This window comes from Microtus oregoni, unplaced genomic scaffold (assembly GCF_018167655.1).
Source record: "Microtus oregoni isolate MIOR12 unplaced genomic scaffold, Mior012 000067F_ref0000223, whole genome shotgun sequence".
Lineage (NCBI taxonomy): Eukaryota > Metazoa > Chordata > Mammalia > Rodentia > Cricetidae > Microtus > Microtus oregoni.
Window position 1 is genome coordinate 1,750,470 of NW_024543974.1, and position 15,788 is coordinate 1,766,257.

Consider the following 15,788-nt stretch of genomic DNA (forward strand, 5'->3'; position numbering starts at 1 on the left):
CTGCAATGTATATTTGTACATTGTTTATATTTGGAGGTCATTGCCCTCATTTGTTTCACAGTCGTTTATTGTCTTAGTCTTTAAGTTAGATAGATATTGAGAATTATATAGACTAATTGTCATCTAAGTTTGTCATTTATAATTAGACTAATCAGGTTCTTTAGATATATAGAGATTATACTCAGTATAGATAGATAATCTTCAACCTCTTCAAAGAGCTGTAGAAAATGGCATTTAATCTAACTCAGAGTTTCGTGATAGTGAGACACAATTGCTCCTGGCAACACCGCTCTATTCCCGAGAGAATGTTGAGCACCAAAAACACTCCATCTGGAGCCTTTCTATTTGGCAGAACTGGCCTTTGGGCAAAGAAATGCCCATACCTCAACCACTGACAGAGATACAGAGCGTGCATCAATGGATAAAACAGGACTGTCATATCCTGCCAAGACAGGGTAAGATAGTTTTGAAAAGTTCCTTGCCTTTAATAATGGTATGTCAGTTATGTTAGGCCTTAGCCAAAATTGGTTGACTCAATGTTGCAAACGAGACTTTGGGTGATTGCCCAGGTAGTCAGTTGTCTCTGTCAATTGTTGCACATTTTGGATATATCTCGTTTGTTGAGTAGTGTTTATTCCCTTCTCAGATCTTTGACTGAGTTGAAGATTATATAATTGTAGTTACTCTTTACATTATTTGGACTTCTTGAGATAGAAAGTTTAGCAAAGCTTTTGTTCTCAATATTGTTTGTTGTATTTATTATTTGTTGTTATTGTATGTAGTTGTATTTGGTTTAGTTCTGTCTTATTTAGACAAAAAGGGGAGATGTAGGGATAAGTCCCGCCCCTTAAGGGGCGTGTTCGCCTCGGGCTAATGTCTGCCTATAAATTTGGCGAGCAAGCTCCGAGCTTCTCGCTTCTGCTTTCCTGGTCTCCGCGGGAACGGTGGTTCTGTAAGTCTATTTCTACATTAAAGCTATATATATATATATTTTTACACTCTGTCTGCATTCATTTACGCCGTTACACACCTCAACATTAATTTGTAAGCTGTTGTTTCTGGCTTGAATAATAGGTAATAATTAATTTGTAAATATCAGTATATTAACTATTTCACATACAACAGAGATGGTACTTAATAAGCTTAACCAGCTGGAGCTCACCAGTGAAAACAGGATAAGAGAAGATGGAAAAATCTTCCAATCTTATGAAAGGCTGAGTTCTCACTTTGACAAATTACGGAGAGATGATAGAAAATGTTGGCAATGTGTTTGAAAAGAACTTGTCAGTGAACTAGTACAATAGATTAATTTGCAAAATATCTGTGAATTGCTAAAGTGGCCTTCCATTTTCCCCTTTCCTTTTTTCAGTGAATACAGATAATCTGCAAAAAAAAAAATTAAAAGGCAGAAAGAAATTATGACTTTTCAACCAGTACAAGGTTTTAGTTCTCAGTAATAAGATGGCCTTTGCTATTTGGACAACAGAAAACAAGGTCAATAGTGAAAAAAAGGGAGAAAAGCTTGAAGAAAATATATTGGGTTATTTAAAACAAATGGTTGATTTGATAAACATTTCACAAGCACATTTGTCTTCCTTTTTAGAATCATAGAGTACAGCTGTGAATATTAAATAGTATATAGTATATACTATATATTAGGTATTTCACATCAATCAGGAGTATGGTTGATAAGTATTGGGAAAATTGTCAAAATAATCAAAGTCCAACTCTTGATAAAATTAAGTCCTTAACTCCTTATCAATAGGAAAGAGTAAAGGAAAGGCAATGAAAGAGGAGAATAAAGGTATTGGAAGGAGAAGGGAAGAAAGGGAAAAGGAAATTAGATATATGGAAACAAAGACAGAGACAGAGAATATGATGCCAAGGATTTAAATATTTTAATTTGGATTCAGACACGCGAGAGCTACTAGTTTTTGAGATGGGATAATCTGTTGGTAGGATCAGTTTGGAACAGAATAGAGGATAGAGAAAGTAAAAATGTCCAAATAGTTGTGCCAAATACAGATCTAACTACAGTTGGGAACCCCAATGCCCTATAACAAGTTATTACCACATTGGTGGCTTAAAACAGACTAAATTCCTTGTCTCTCAGATTTGGAGTTTGGTAATCTGAAATCAAAACATTGTCAAGATTACTTCTATCTAGAGATGGTAAGGAAGAATCTGTCCTTTGCCTGTTTTTTAACTTCTACTGATGGCCAGCCATTTTTAGTTGTTTAGTGGTGCTTGGATTGAGTATACATCATGCTATTCTCTAACTCAGCTATTCATGGAAAATGGAAGATTCACCTGTGTCAAATGCTGTTGAAAATATAGAAGCCTGAGAATTACTGATTGATGTTAACAGAGTAATAATTGCTATTAACTTTTGTTTACCACCTATCACAGCTCTGTTGAAGGGAATGAGATAATAAAGGTCAGTTCACATTCTGCTATGTGAACTTTAAAACAATTTATATATTCATATTTGTGTGTATATGTATGTATGTGTGTGCTTATCTGTTTGTGTATTACATACATGCAGGGTTCATAAGGCCAGAGGAGAGTGTTTGCACTTCTGGAGCTGGAGTTTCAGGATGTCTTATGTTGCCTAATGGTGGATGCTTAAATCTGAACCCAGGTCCTCTGCAGGAACCTATACATGCTAATAATCAAACAATACCTGAGAATACAAAAATATGGCATCAAAAAGAACAAACTATGGATACAACCTATATGGGCTTAATTTTTGAGCACCACTAGTTACTAACTATGTACCTGTGCATGGTGTTCGATCCCTTGTTTGAATTTCTTGACTTGTAAAATGAGGACTACAGAAGTCCGCACTTCATAAGGCAATTGTGAAGATTAATATTTGAATAAAGTTTTATATGAGAATGTAGTAAGTGCTTTCTTTATAAAAAGCATCATTATTTCTCATTACTTAAATAAAACATGATTTGAATAAACTTGTCAGACTTTCACTGAGGAAATTGTTATGGCATATTGTTAGTGTATCCTTCACACCAAAATACTATTGCATAATTTTGATTATTAAGGAGCTCAAGAGTTTGTAGGGCATTAGGATGTCTTAACTTGAATATAAGATTGAGGATCTCTGGGAACAGAACTGAGGCCCAAGTTACTTTAACAATGTTTTTATGACTCCACGCTGCCTAATTTTCTTCTCTGTCCAGGAGAATATGTCGTCATGACAACTCACTTTCATCTGAAGAGAAAAATTGGCTACTTTGTCATCCAGACCTACTTGCCATGTATCATGACTGTCATTTTGTCACAAGTGTCTTTCTGGCTTAATAGAGAATCTGTCCCTGCCCGCACAGTCTTTGGTAACTGTTGCCTTATGAATAATGGGGGGTAGAATCACATTCCTAGTCAGAGTAGGGGTAAGAAAAGTGGAGGAATGAACTCCTGCTACAGATACAGGATGTTGTCCAAGCCCAATAGCAGAAAATGCATTGTCAGATGCACCATTCATATCCCTACTCCTTTGTTCAGAATTTGGCTGCTTGAAATCCTAGCAGGAAGAAATTGACTCTTTTGTGAAAACTATGTGAATTTAGTGCAGAGAGTAGAAAAAAAATAAGGGTAGAAAATCAACCTGAAGACAGAGAATTAGATTGGGTTTTAAAGGTAATTTTTTTTTTCATTTTAAAATTTATTTTATGTTTATGGGTGTTTCGCCTATGTGTATGTATGTATGTGCACTGTGTGCATGCCTGGTACCTATGAGGTCAGAAGAGGGTGCCAGATCCACTTAGTACTAGAGCTATAGATAGCTGTGAGCTACCATGTGGGTGATGGGAGCTGAATCCAAGTCCTCTGTAAGAGGAACAAATGTTTTCAAATGCTGAGTTATTTTTCCAACCCCTAGGAACAACTTTCTGTTTACATTTATGACTTATTGCATCTGTTCCAGCCTTTTGAGAGCATGAATTTACTGATGTAGAGGGAGGGGGGCTGCTCATTTTTCCTGGCCACCCAGCCATGAAATAATCACACAGAAACTGTATTATTTAAATCACTACTTGGCCCATTAGCTCTAGCTTCTTATTGGCTAACTCTTACATTTTAATTTTACCCATCTCCATTACTCTGTGTATCGCCACATGACAGTGGCTTACCGGCAAAGTTTTGGCATGTCTGACTCTGGTGGCAGTTCCATGCCATATCTCTCTGCCTTCCTTCTCCCAGCATTCAGTCCAGTTTTCTCTGCCTGCCTAAGTTCTGCCCTATCAACAGGCTAAGGCAGTTTCTTTATTCATTAACCAATAAAAGCAAGACATAGACAGAAGGATCTCCCACACCACACTGATATTCAGTAAAGGCTACATATACACTTTCAATTGTTTCTTGAACAGTATATAGAATAAGAGAAATTTACTTCAATATGAGGCTACTTATATCTAGGAAGAAGTTTGCATACCATTGACCTCTCTTTCCTTAGAGACTTAAGGCATACAAAACATTTTATGTCTGTTTTTTCCACAGCAGGTTTTTGGAGGAAAAAATTAAACCTTTCAGGCTATTGAACCACTGGGGAAACAGAGACTTTGAATCATACAGTAAGATATACTAGATACCCATACAGAAGGCATTTCTACCAATATCGTGAAGTTGTATAGTCTTACATCAATAGTAAATGATGTTTCAGAGAGAAATAGCTGATTGGGTCAGCTGTAACTGGAGAAAGCAGTGGAGAGAGAGAAACAATAAGAAAGGTACAACATTAGTGAAAGTGAAGAGGGAAGTATTACATGGCACAAAATAGTCACGTGGGCTAAAGGTTCACTGCAAAGTTTTGAAAAATATGGGTGGAAGTTATCTGTTAGTTCTGTGCTACACTTTGATGTTAACTGAAATAAAGGAAACATAAGCTTTATAGGTGTGATTAGAAGTGGCCATTATTAGAGGGAAAACATGATAAAATATATGTATAAAAATTATTTTCAATAACAAGTGGCTATTTAGCTGAGTTACTAGTTTTGGTAAAGAAGTAGCTGAATTTTAAAATATAAAAGAGGGTGCTGAGTTTCAACACTGTTAAGGATTATAACTAAATCTGTAGTATACTAAGTAATATCAACCAAAAGTTCATCTCCAAGTGTCTGAGATGTGGAAATATGACAATATATGGTGAAAATGAATCTCCAGATGTGGTGCACTTAAAGACTTCCAGCTGGAGATATTATTCTGCACTGGTCAGATATTTAACTACAGAAGAAAAGCGTTGTGATAAAGGAGGCAGGCCAGATTGGAAGAAGTTCTGTTGTTGCCTTATAGGAAGAAGAAAGGGCTCACTAGCAAAAAAAATGCAATTGGTGTAACTTGAAAAACTGCAAAAGGCAGTAGATTATTATTGTTATACCAGAACCTTCAGAGGAAGTGCAGCTCTGGTCAAGATTGACCTTAACTCATTAAAACTAGTTTCAGGCTTATTGTGTAATCTGTAATTATAGGTTTGTGGTGTTTTAAGCCACTAGATATGTGATAACTTGTTACATCAACCAGAAGAAATTAAGACAAAATATCATTCCCACAAGTCCAATACCATTGAATGGTTGTGACCTCAATATAAGAGAACATTAAGAAATTACACATAGAATAGAGAGATAATGTGAAAGCATTTTGATTTTGGCCTGAGCTATGTGTAAAATGCAAGCTTCCATGAGAATTTATTCTTTTTATAGTTTAAAATGGGCTCATACTAATTCAGAATTCTTATTTTCAGTAACTGCATCATGAGAAAACCTCCAACTTGAAAGGCTAATTTAAAAACTAAATACAAAGATCTAAGGATAGTCAATATCTTCTTGAATAAGAACAGAGTGGAAAGACAGGCCCCATAGGGTTTCAGAATGATTAAAACGCAATAGTCATTAAGGTAGCATTGTTTTGGTGTAAAGAAAAAAGTAAATGAAACACTACAATGAGCTTGGAAGTATTCTCTAGTATATGGAAACTTGATTTACCACAAAGATACCTAATTGGAGAGACAGAATTGAAAGTTATTCATAGACTTAAATACCAAAATTAAAAATATGATGCTCTTGGAATAAAACAGAAAAAACATACAATGTCCATGTATCTTGTGGAATATGTACTTTAACTTTGTAAGACTTGGTCAAACATTTTCCAAAACGGTTGTATCATTTTACATAAACCCCCTAATCTGGATATTCTTCTCTTACATATATAACCAATTGAAATGAATAATGTAATAAAATACATTAAATGAAAGCACTTCCACAAGAATGTTCATATATTTAATTCACAAAAATGCATTGATGACTAGCCACACAGTGATATAATTGTATACATTTCTCCAAAGAGCTCAGATATGAAAGATATGTTGTCTTATTGTAAATGAATTATGTCACAGAAATACAAACCTGTAAGATTATACATGTTGGAGTAATTGGAGACTTTCAAATAGCCCTGATGAATATTTATAAATAAAAGAAATCAATGAGGAAAAACGTAAGAGAAAGACTGGGGGAAGAAGCATATTGGTTATCGTGGAACTTGAAAATATAAATAAATAATAATTTATTTAAACATAGTTAAGTTACCCCTGAATGGTGTGAGCTCATGGCCTCTGGAATAATAGTTAAGGAGCCTCATGGGAACAAGCTAGGCCCTCTGCATGTACGTGACAGTTGTGTAGCTTGCTCTGTGTGTAAGGTTCCTAGCAGTGAGACCAAGACTTGTGCTGACATTTAGCTGCCTTTTGATGAAACTGTGCTCAGTATGTAGAATAAATGAAAAAAAATATTACCTAAATAAAATAAGAAAGATAGATTAAAAAGAAAACACCTAAAAAGACAAAAATGAAATGCACAGAAAGAAATGACATGAGATTCACTGAGAAGGCATAATACAGTAGAATGACAGAAGGGAAAAAAATACAGATAATAGCTAGCCTAAAACTGGCCTTATCTAAAGAAGGATATAAAGTTACAATTAGAAGGAAATCTATAAGCCCTAGCAAGATGAGTTGGAAGAATGCAAATTTGTGATTATTATTATTAGACTTTCCCATGTCCACCAATGCCCAGTAGTGGTGCATGCCTTTAATCCCAGCACTCAGGAGGCAGAGGTAGGTGGATCTCTGAGTTTGAAACTAATCTGATCTACAGAGAGAATTCCAGGATAGCCAGGGCTACACTGAGAAATCCTGACTTGAAAAACCAAAAAAGAAAGAAAGAGAAAAAGAAGAGAAAAATACTGATGGCTGTTCACTAAATGAAAGGAAAAAATCTTAGTAGTAATGTTGAAATTATTAATAAAAATAATAAATAAATGAGTCATAGTAAGTGCATTAAATTATAAATAATGGCAATATCTTATAAGGAAAATACTGTGGTCTAATGTAATCTATGTAAGTTGATATGGAAAAAGAAAAATTATTCCATATATTTTCATTATTATTGAAAAATATCAATTAGCATAAAATTTTCATAAATCAAAGGTACATAGTGACTAGGAATTGTTTATATCTCTTAGAACTGGTAAATGTACAACTATTTTTAATAAACTTGGCAATGTCCTATAAACTTAAACATATTCATACCATATAACCTTGCCGTTTCATCTTTAGGTATTTATGAAGAGAAATGTAAGGATACTTACATAAATACCTAACACAATTTGTTTAGACATTTTATTATGTGTTGAATATTGGAAACATTCAGATGCTCATTTATAAATTAATAGATGAACAAATTAGGTTACACTAAAACTATGGACTCATCCTGAAATCAAGAAAATTACTCTCAAGATATATGAAACACGAATAAACCCAAACTATTACACCAAATGAATGTATCCAGACACAAATGAGCACATACTGGATAATAATGCCATGAAACTGGGTGTGGGGCTGAGAGCAAGAAGGGAATGTAAGATTCATAAACGAATCTTGAGAAGTCATGTTGGTTCCCCTCATCATGCAGTTTAGTAGAACAGACACATCTTAACAAGTAAGTGTACTAGAAGTACTGATAGGAAGCGAGGTCAACCAGTTCTACCTTAGTCTTTAAATAAGAGCTTTCTGAACCAGTCTTAAAATAGAATCACTGTAAGACTGGCTCTCATTTTAAAAGCCAAGACACTCTATGAAGTATATAGAATGCTTAATTGAGAGCCCCCACAACTCTGATCAGCTAAGAACTCTCCATAATGTAACGGGTCTAATTAAGTCTCAAGGGTTAAAGTTAAAAAACTCTCCATTGAGATAAGAATCAGAGCATTTGTGCTACAGTACATTTGCTATAGACATTCTTAGGCAGACCATGCCCTTGCTCATAGCCATGAATGAAATGGTTTATTTCTCACATAAGGCTCTACTTCCTTTTTCTCAATTTAATTTTTCTGAGAACTTCATATATAAGTACCAAGTGTACATCACTCATACACTCCTTTCTTGGTATATTAGGGTTGGTGAGGTTCGAGTCTATTATCAGTTGTTTTGTTTGTAAGTACTAACATTATAGCTTATCCTCGCATTGTTTAAGCCGTATTTTTGCAACTCAGCTCTGCTGCTAAGTTTCTGCAAAGGTCAACCTTTAGGGTCTTTATTGCAAATTCTTATCCAGTCTAGATTTTCATGTATACAGCATATGTGCAAGTAAGGAATTCAAAGGAGCCACACCAGAGAAGAGCTAATAGAGCCAGGGACTCCTTTTGTTGCCTTATTCTTTAGCATCCCACCCCATCAGCATTTCATTCTGTGCCCAACTTGATCCATGCACAGATTTCTCATCCTCCTCAGCTTTTTAACAAGCAGAATGAGATTGTGATCATTTCTCCTTCAAATCTGATTGAGTTTGGGAATTTTAAAGTCCCAGATCATCTGATACTCACAGATGGGAGAAATAAGGCACAGAGGGATTAAAGGAATTACCAAGGTACAAAATGAGTGTCAGCCAAAAAAGTTCTAGTTCTACCAAAGCTTACAAGATATAGCTCAGTTGCGACCTAGAACTGGAAGCAGCTACAGAAACATGTCCCATAGTAGTTTGTTTCCTTATCAGAAGAACATCACAATAACAAGAAGTAGGAACCAGACTGAACTCTGACCTATGCTCTGAATCATGGCCTCAGTTTCAGGCTCCTCAAACGAAAACTACCAGGGCTGAGAGAAAGGTGAGCAAAAGTAGGACATGAGGCAAACATTGATCTCCATCACTCTGGAGATGAAAAGACTTTTCTTGGGTCTCCACAGGCCTATCCTGGAGATGAGGGAGTACATTTTTTCTTCTTGTTGGCTCACAGAAAGAACACTGAGATTCATCAGTAGGCTGATCATTATAGGAAGCTAATTTGGCTCAAAAATATGTCTTTCTAATTTAGAACTCCTCTTACAATAAAACAGGCTACTTATTCTTCAGCATAAATGCTTACTCAGAGGCTAGGGGACAGCAATAGAGGTACCGTACTGAAGAATCTAATTCTTATGGCAGTTAGAATAAAGTGGTTCCTAGGTTGATCTATCTGGCCTTGACATTCTGTACAATTTACTTTAAAAACAGACTATTACTTGAAGCAAAGGAGAAGTATATTTTATTACAGAAAAAATACATCAGGCTACTCCACAGACAACACAAGCTAAGGGGTCTACTGAGTGTGGTGAAACACTTCCTTTCAGGTGGGAAGTTGGTTACCCCATCAAGTACACTGCCAGTGTTTTTCAGTTGCAACTGGCTCTTGACTTTTCTCTCCTCAGGTGTCACCACTGTTCTCACTATGACCACCTTGAGTATCAGTGCCAGAAACTCCTTACCTAAAGTGGCATATGCGACGGCCATGGACTGGTTCATAGCCGTCTGTTATGCCTTTGTGTTTTCTGCACTGATTGAATTTGCTACTGTCAACTACTTCACCAAGCGGAGCTGGGCTTGGGAAGGCAAGAAGGTACCAGAAACCCTGGAGATGAAGGTGAGTTGCAGTAAAGGAAGGGCTGGAAAGCACTTCCTGTGAGATCTGGATTGGGACCAGAAGTGAACAGCCTGTAGCTCGCAGGAACTGAGCAGGGCTATGTGCTACTCACTGGGGTCATCAATCCAATTTTCAACAGGAGTGCTTCTGGCAATCTGGAGTTCAAATAGGAACTATGAAAAGAAGGCTAATAGCATATAGGGTTTATGTCTTGTTGTGCTGAGTCACATATAAATGTGGTGTGCTAGGCTCTGGGGGCATTGATAGAGAGCTACCCAGAAGCTTTGGAGTCTTATCTACATCTGAAGAATAGTCTCCAATACCACTTCTACCCCTCACTCTCTGATTTGCATTCCAGTCAAAATGAAATGAAATGCTCATCCAAGTCTTTGTGTAATTTTTATTCTCTACCTGAAGTGGTTTTTTTTTCTCTTTGGTAAAGACCTACTCATTCTTCCAAACCCAACTAAAACATTACTTTCTCTGTAGAACCTATTAGGAACCTTGAAGACAGATTTGGCTTTCTTGTATGTGAGTATTCTTGATATTAAAATAGTTTAGTTGTATTAAAAGTAATTATTTGCCTCCTTGCTAGGGCCTTGTCTTCATCTTGGCAAAGCAGCTGAATAAGAATGAAAGCTGAAGAAATGTTGGCTAGATAGGTAGATATATAGACAAGATAAACTCACTGGATTAATAGGAATTGCCCATGATTCAGATCAAATATATCATCACTCAATATTTTGAAGAGTTTAGGTATCTAGACCTAAATTAAATTATATAGTATTCTTAAAAGAATTGGAAATATAATCTAAGAATCACCATTCAAAGAATCATACAAAAGAGAAATGGTGTTGAAACCTTTTCAAGCTGGGGTAAAAGAAGTATTTCATAGAACAGAATGTTGAGTTCGCAATCTTAGAAGTAGACTATAATTACTTACTGAAACAGAACTTATTAACTTTGTTGTAAATGAAAAAAACTATATTTCCTCCATCCACTCTACCATAGGACTTTTGCTTATTTTATTGTTATAGTGTCTCTAGTTTTTTTATCTTTATCCTTGCCATACATTGACTCTTCTATATATTGATTTGTCATTTATTAACTAAGAATGTTAACTTCATCTACAAACATAAGAAAATTGGTGTACTTATCCTACTTCACACACTCTTTTCTATTCCTTGTTCAACTTTGTACTAGTGATATTGAAGCCTTGTCAAATTTTATAATATTACTATCACCTTATGCAACCATAGTTCCTGCTGGTATTTAGTCATAGTTTTTACATTTAAATGTGATATTTTCTTAAATATAAATATACATATTTTCCTTTAATTTCTTAGTTATCTCAAAGCTATTGTATAAAAATATTTAAAAGTCTCTTTGGAACCATATTTTCTAATTTATTGCATGGGCAAAATACCCATCAAATGTCTTTGTATTATACTTGTGGTGTTGTTAAGTTTGTAGTTCATATCTTCTTTCTCTAAGACTTTATAGGATTCAATTGCTATTCTCGGTGCTGGCACTGAATACTATCCAGCAATAGAGCCAACTTGCAAATTTCTCATATCATAGAATACTTGATCTTATGGTATAGGCTTCCATATAACTATATGCTTCATTTGTGAAATCTATTTGCTTTACACTACATGGTCTCATAACAAATTTCATTAGTGCTCTGAGAGTTTCATTCAATATGTTTTGAACATTTTCAGTCCCTGTTAGTTCTCAAATCCACCTTCCCTTACTCATCCACCCAATATTTTTGTATCCTGTTTTTTTTTAATATTTTTTTATTGAGAAAAGAAAAAAAAAGTTTCCCCCTCCTCCCAGCCTCCCATTTCCCTCCCCCACCTCCCCCTTCTCCCCCTCCCCCCCACTCCTCTCCCCCTCCCTCTCCAGCCCAAAGAGCAGTCAGGGTTCCCTGCCTGTGGAAAGTCCAAGGTCTTCCCCACTCCGTCCATGTCTAGGAAGGTGAACATCCAAACTGGCTAGGCTCCCACAAAGCCAGAACATGAAGTAGGATCAAAACCCCGTGCCATTGTCCTTGGCTTCTCATCAGCCCTCATTGTTCACCATGTTCAGAGAGTCCAGTTTTATCCCATGTTTTTTCAGTCATAGTCCAGCTGGCCTTGGTGAGCTCCCAATAGATCAGCCCCACTGTCTCAGTGGGTGGGTGCACCCTTCGTGGTCCTGACTTCCTTGCTCATCTTCTCCCTCCTTCTGCTCCTCATTGGGACTTTGGGAGCTCAGTCCAGTGCTCCAGTGTGGGTCTCTGTCTCTATCTCCATCCATCACCAGATGAAGGTTCTATGGTGATATGCAAGATATTATTCAGTATTGCTATAGGATAGGGTAGTTTCAGGTTCCCTATCCTCATCTGCCCAAGGAACTAACTGGGGACATCGCCTTGGGCTCCTGGGAGCCACTCTAGGTTCAAATCTCTTGCCAGCCCTAAGGTGGCTCCCTTAACTAAGAATTGTGCTTCTGTGCTCCCCTGTCCAGCCTTCCTTTATCCCAATCATCCTGTTTCCCCAAGTTCCCCCCATTCTCCCTTCTCACTTTTCTCTCCCCATCTCCCCTTACCCTCAACCCACCCCACCCCCAAGATCCCACTTTCCTCTCTGGCAATTTTGTCTACTTCCCATAGGCAAGAGGATAACTATATGTTTTTCCTTGGGTTCACCTTCTTATTTAGCTTCTTTAGGTTCACTAACCCTTTAAGACCAATTTGTACTGCCAAATACTCTCAGTTGTGTGGTCTTCTTCGAAATAGGAAAGGAAGGAATATTTTCAACTTCTTTTTATGAAGCCACTATTACCTGATGGAGGTGGGTCTTGTATCTATTTGTTGTTTTCATTGGTTAATTAATAAAGAAACTGCTTGGCCCTCTGATAGGGTAGAATTGAGATAGGCGGAATAAATAGAACAGAATGCTGGGAGAAAGAAGCTAAATCAGGAGTCACCATGATTCTCCCACTCCAGACAGATGCAGATTAAGATCTTCCCTGATAAGCCACCTCATGGGCTACACAGATTATTAGAAATGGGTTAGATCAATATAGAAGAGCTAACCAATAAGAGGCTGGAACTAATGGGCCAGGCAATGTTTAAAAGAATACAGTTTCCATATAATTATTTCGGGGCATAAGCTAGCCATGCGGGCGGCCAGATGCCGGGGACAGAGCCCTGCCGCTCTTACCACTACAATTACCCTGATTCTAAAACCAAAGATTCAATCAAAAAAGGAAAACATTTTAGACCAAAAACTCTGGTGAACACTAATACAGGAAAAAACTCAATAAAATACTTAGGTATAGATGGACTTTCGTTGTTCTGTCAGCTCTCAAATAATGATACAGAGACTTTTATTAACTATAAATCTTGACTTTAGCTTAGGCTTATTCTTGACTAGCTATTAAAGCTAAATTAACCCATTTATATTAATGTGTGTTCTGCCATGTGGCTCATTACCTCTCCTCAGTACTGCATGTATGATGTTTTGCTGGCAAATTTTCCACATCTTCGATTCTTCCCCCAAGTATCTCTTTCTTCCCAGAAGTCCCGCCTATCTTCTCCAGTCTGACTATTTAACTATTTATTAAACCAATTACAAGGTACCTTAGATGGATAAAGTAAAACAGAGACACATCTTCACAGTGTAAAAATGATTAATTATCCCACAAAATTTCTCCCCTTTCATCTAAAGAAGAAGGAAAGATTTTAACTCTAACACAGTAAAATTATATACAATAAGAACAGTTATTAAGTAGGAATTACGATGTCCAGTCCATTTGTATTTGGCAACTCTGAAGTGTTTAAAGACTATGTATCTATCTAAAATACATGAGGCTAAGTAAAGCTTATTTATGTCTACATCTAAACCCTCCCTACAAGTTTGATTATTATATTGATTATTCTAAAATGTTTATAATAATAACTTTCAAGGACTAGAACTTTATACTACAATTTTCAATGAATTGCATAGGTACAATACTTACAGTATGTTGTAACAAAAACAACCTTAAATTTTTATCAATATAAAAAATCCATACCAATGTAAAATATTCGAGACTAGTAGTAGCTTTTTAGTTTAAAAGTAGGTTCAATAAATTACCCTTTTATCCAATCATTTCTATATCCCCCCTTTTCACTAGATAGGAGAGAAAGAAGCATAGAGGAAAGAAAAAGAAAGAAATACCTTAATCAAAATTCCTTTGTTTAGTTTCCTCCCTGACCATGACCAATAACAACTTGCAACTAACGACAAACATTAAATAATGTTTAATTATTTAAATAATGACAAACATCTACAACCCACTGAACTACCCACTCCACCTCTTGGGAATATGGCCATTATGTTCCTAAAATTACTCCCTGTTTTCTGCGGGTGATCGCATTTCTAGGGGACCTTAGAAAATGGGGATAATGGTCAAGTCCTGGGAGAGCTAGCTGTATTATTTGTTGTCTAGTCTCTATGTGATGGGAAAGTATAGGGATTATCTGAAGTCCTGACTAGAGTAGTCCGTGAAGCTAGAAAATGTCAGTTATCAGCTGAGATGCTAGCTTCTCATTATCTTCATTGGTGTCTTGTCCTTTATTTCTGAAAACATACAAACTTTTAAATGTATCATATATATATATACATATATATGCATTAATACAAGTATAAAATACAGGGTATGTACAAATCAGCTTTCTGTTCTATGTTTGAACAGGTAAAAAATGTCTGTCAACTTTTTAAGTTCATTTGGACTGCATAATCAAACTGTAATATAAATCTCCATCCACGCCATATGAAAAGATGGCATGTAATAATCAATCATAAGCTGTAGTATGGAGGCCGTTTGTTCATTTTTTGGCTGCCCATACTCTCGAAGTAACCACACAGAAGCTGTATCAATTAAATCACTGCTTGACCAATTACTTAAACATATTGCTAGCTAGCTCTTACATCTAGAATTAACCCATTTCCATTATTTTATATATTACCACAAGGATTGTGGCCTACCAGCAAGGATTCAGCATGTCTTTCTCTGGCAGTGGCTCCTTGGCTTCTTGCTGACTCCGCCTCATTTCTCCCAGCATTCAGTTTAGTTTTCCCCGCCTACCTTTACTCTACCCTATCACTGGCCTATGCATTTTCTTTATTAACCAATGATATTCACAGCATACAGAGGGGAATCCCACATCACCTCCCTTTTTCTGTTTAAACAAAAAGAAAGGCTTTAACTTTAACATAGTAAAATTACATATAACAAAGCAGATATCAAGAATTACAGTTACAATATTTATATCTAGTTTATCTTTATCATAACTAAGGAAAGCTATAACCATAAATTCTTCAACTCCATTAAAGACTCCATAAGGATATAATATTACCTAAATAAACAGGAAGTACATTGTAAGCAACTTCTAAAATTCTAGAATTGACAGAGACATCTTGCTGCCTGGACAGTCACCCATAGTTCTTCTTTATTGTTGGGGCATCCACTCTTTAGCCATCAGGCCCATAGTATCCAGCAGACTTTTCCACGAAGCAGGAAATTTCAAAGACAGGTCCGCTTAGATTGGCAGTTTGTCAGTCACTTTCCTCTGTGGCCTCCAGAATGTCTGACAGACACTTTCACGAAGCAGGAACCCCAAAAGATTATCTCCCCTTTAGTCAAGTTCAGCAGTCATTTTTCTTTTATCCAGTTTTTACAGCATACCATGAAGCAGTCCAGGAAGTCCAGGCAAGAGCAGTTTCTTGCGCAAATGGCTAACAAACTCCCTGAGAAAACTCTCTGATGCCCGTCTTCCTCTTGAAGTAACTGGTACT

General features: G+C 36.4%; 1 protein-coding gene across 1 annotated transcript in view; it reads left to right on the forward strand.

The window, feature by feature from the left end:
- The window catches only part of LOC121440443 (gamma-aminobutyric acid receptor subunit alpha-3-like), a 160,482-nt gene that overhangs the window by 131,422 nt on the left and 13,272 nt on the right, over nt 1-15,788 (forward strand). Inside the window, exons 8-9 of the mRNA XM_041641194.1 lie at nt 3,198-3,350; nt 9,749-9,960. Of these exons, the coding sequence (XP_041497128.1) occupies nt 3,198-3,350; nt 9,749-9,960 (365 nt within the window). The remainder of the gene's footprint in view (nt 1-3,197; nt 3,351-9,748; nt 9,961-15,788) is intronic.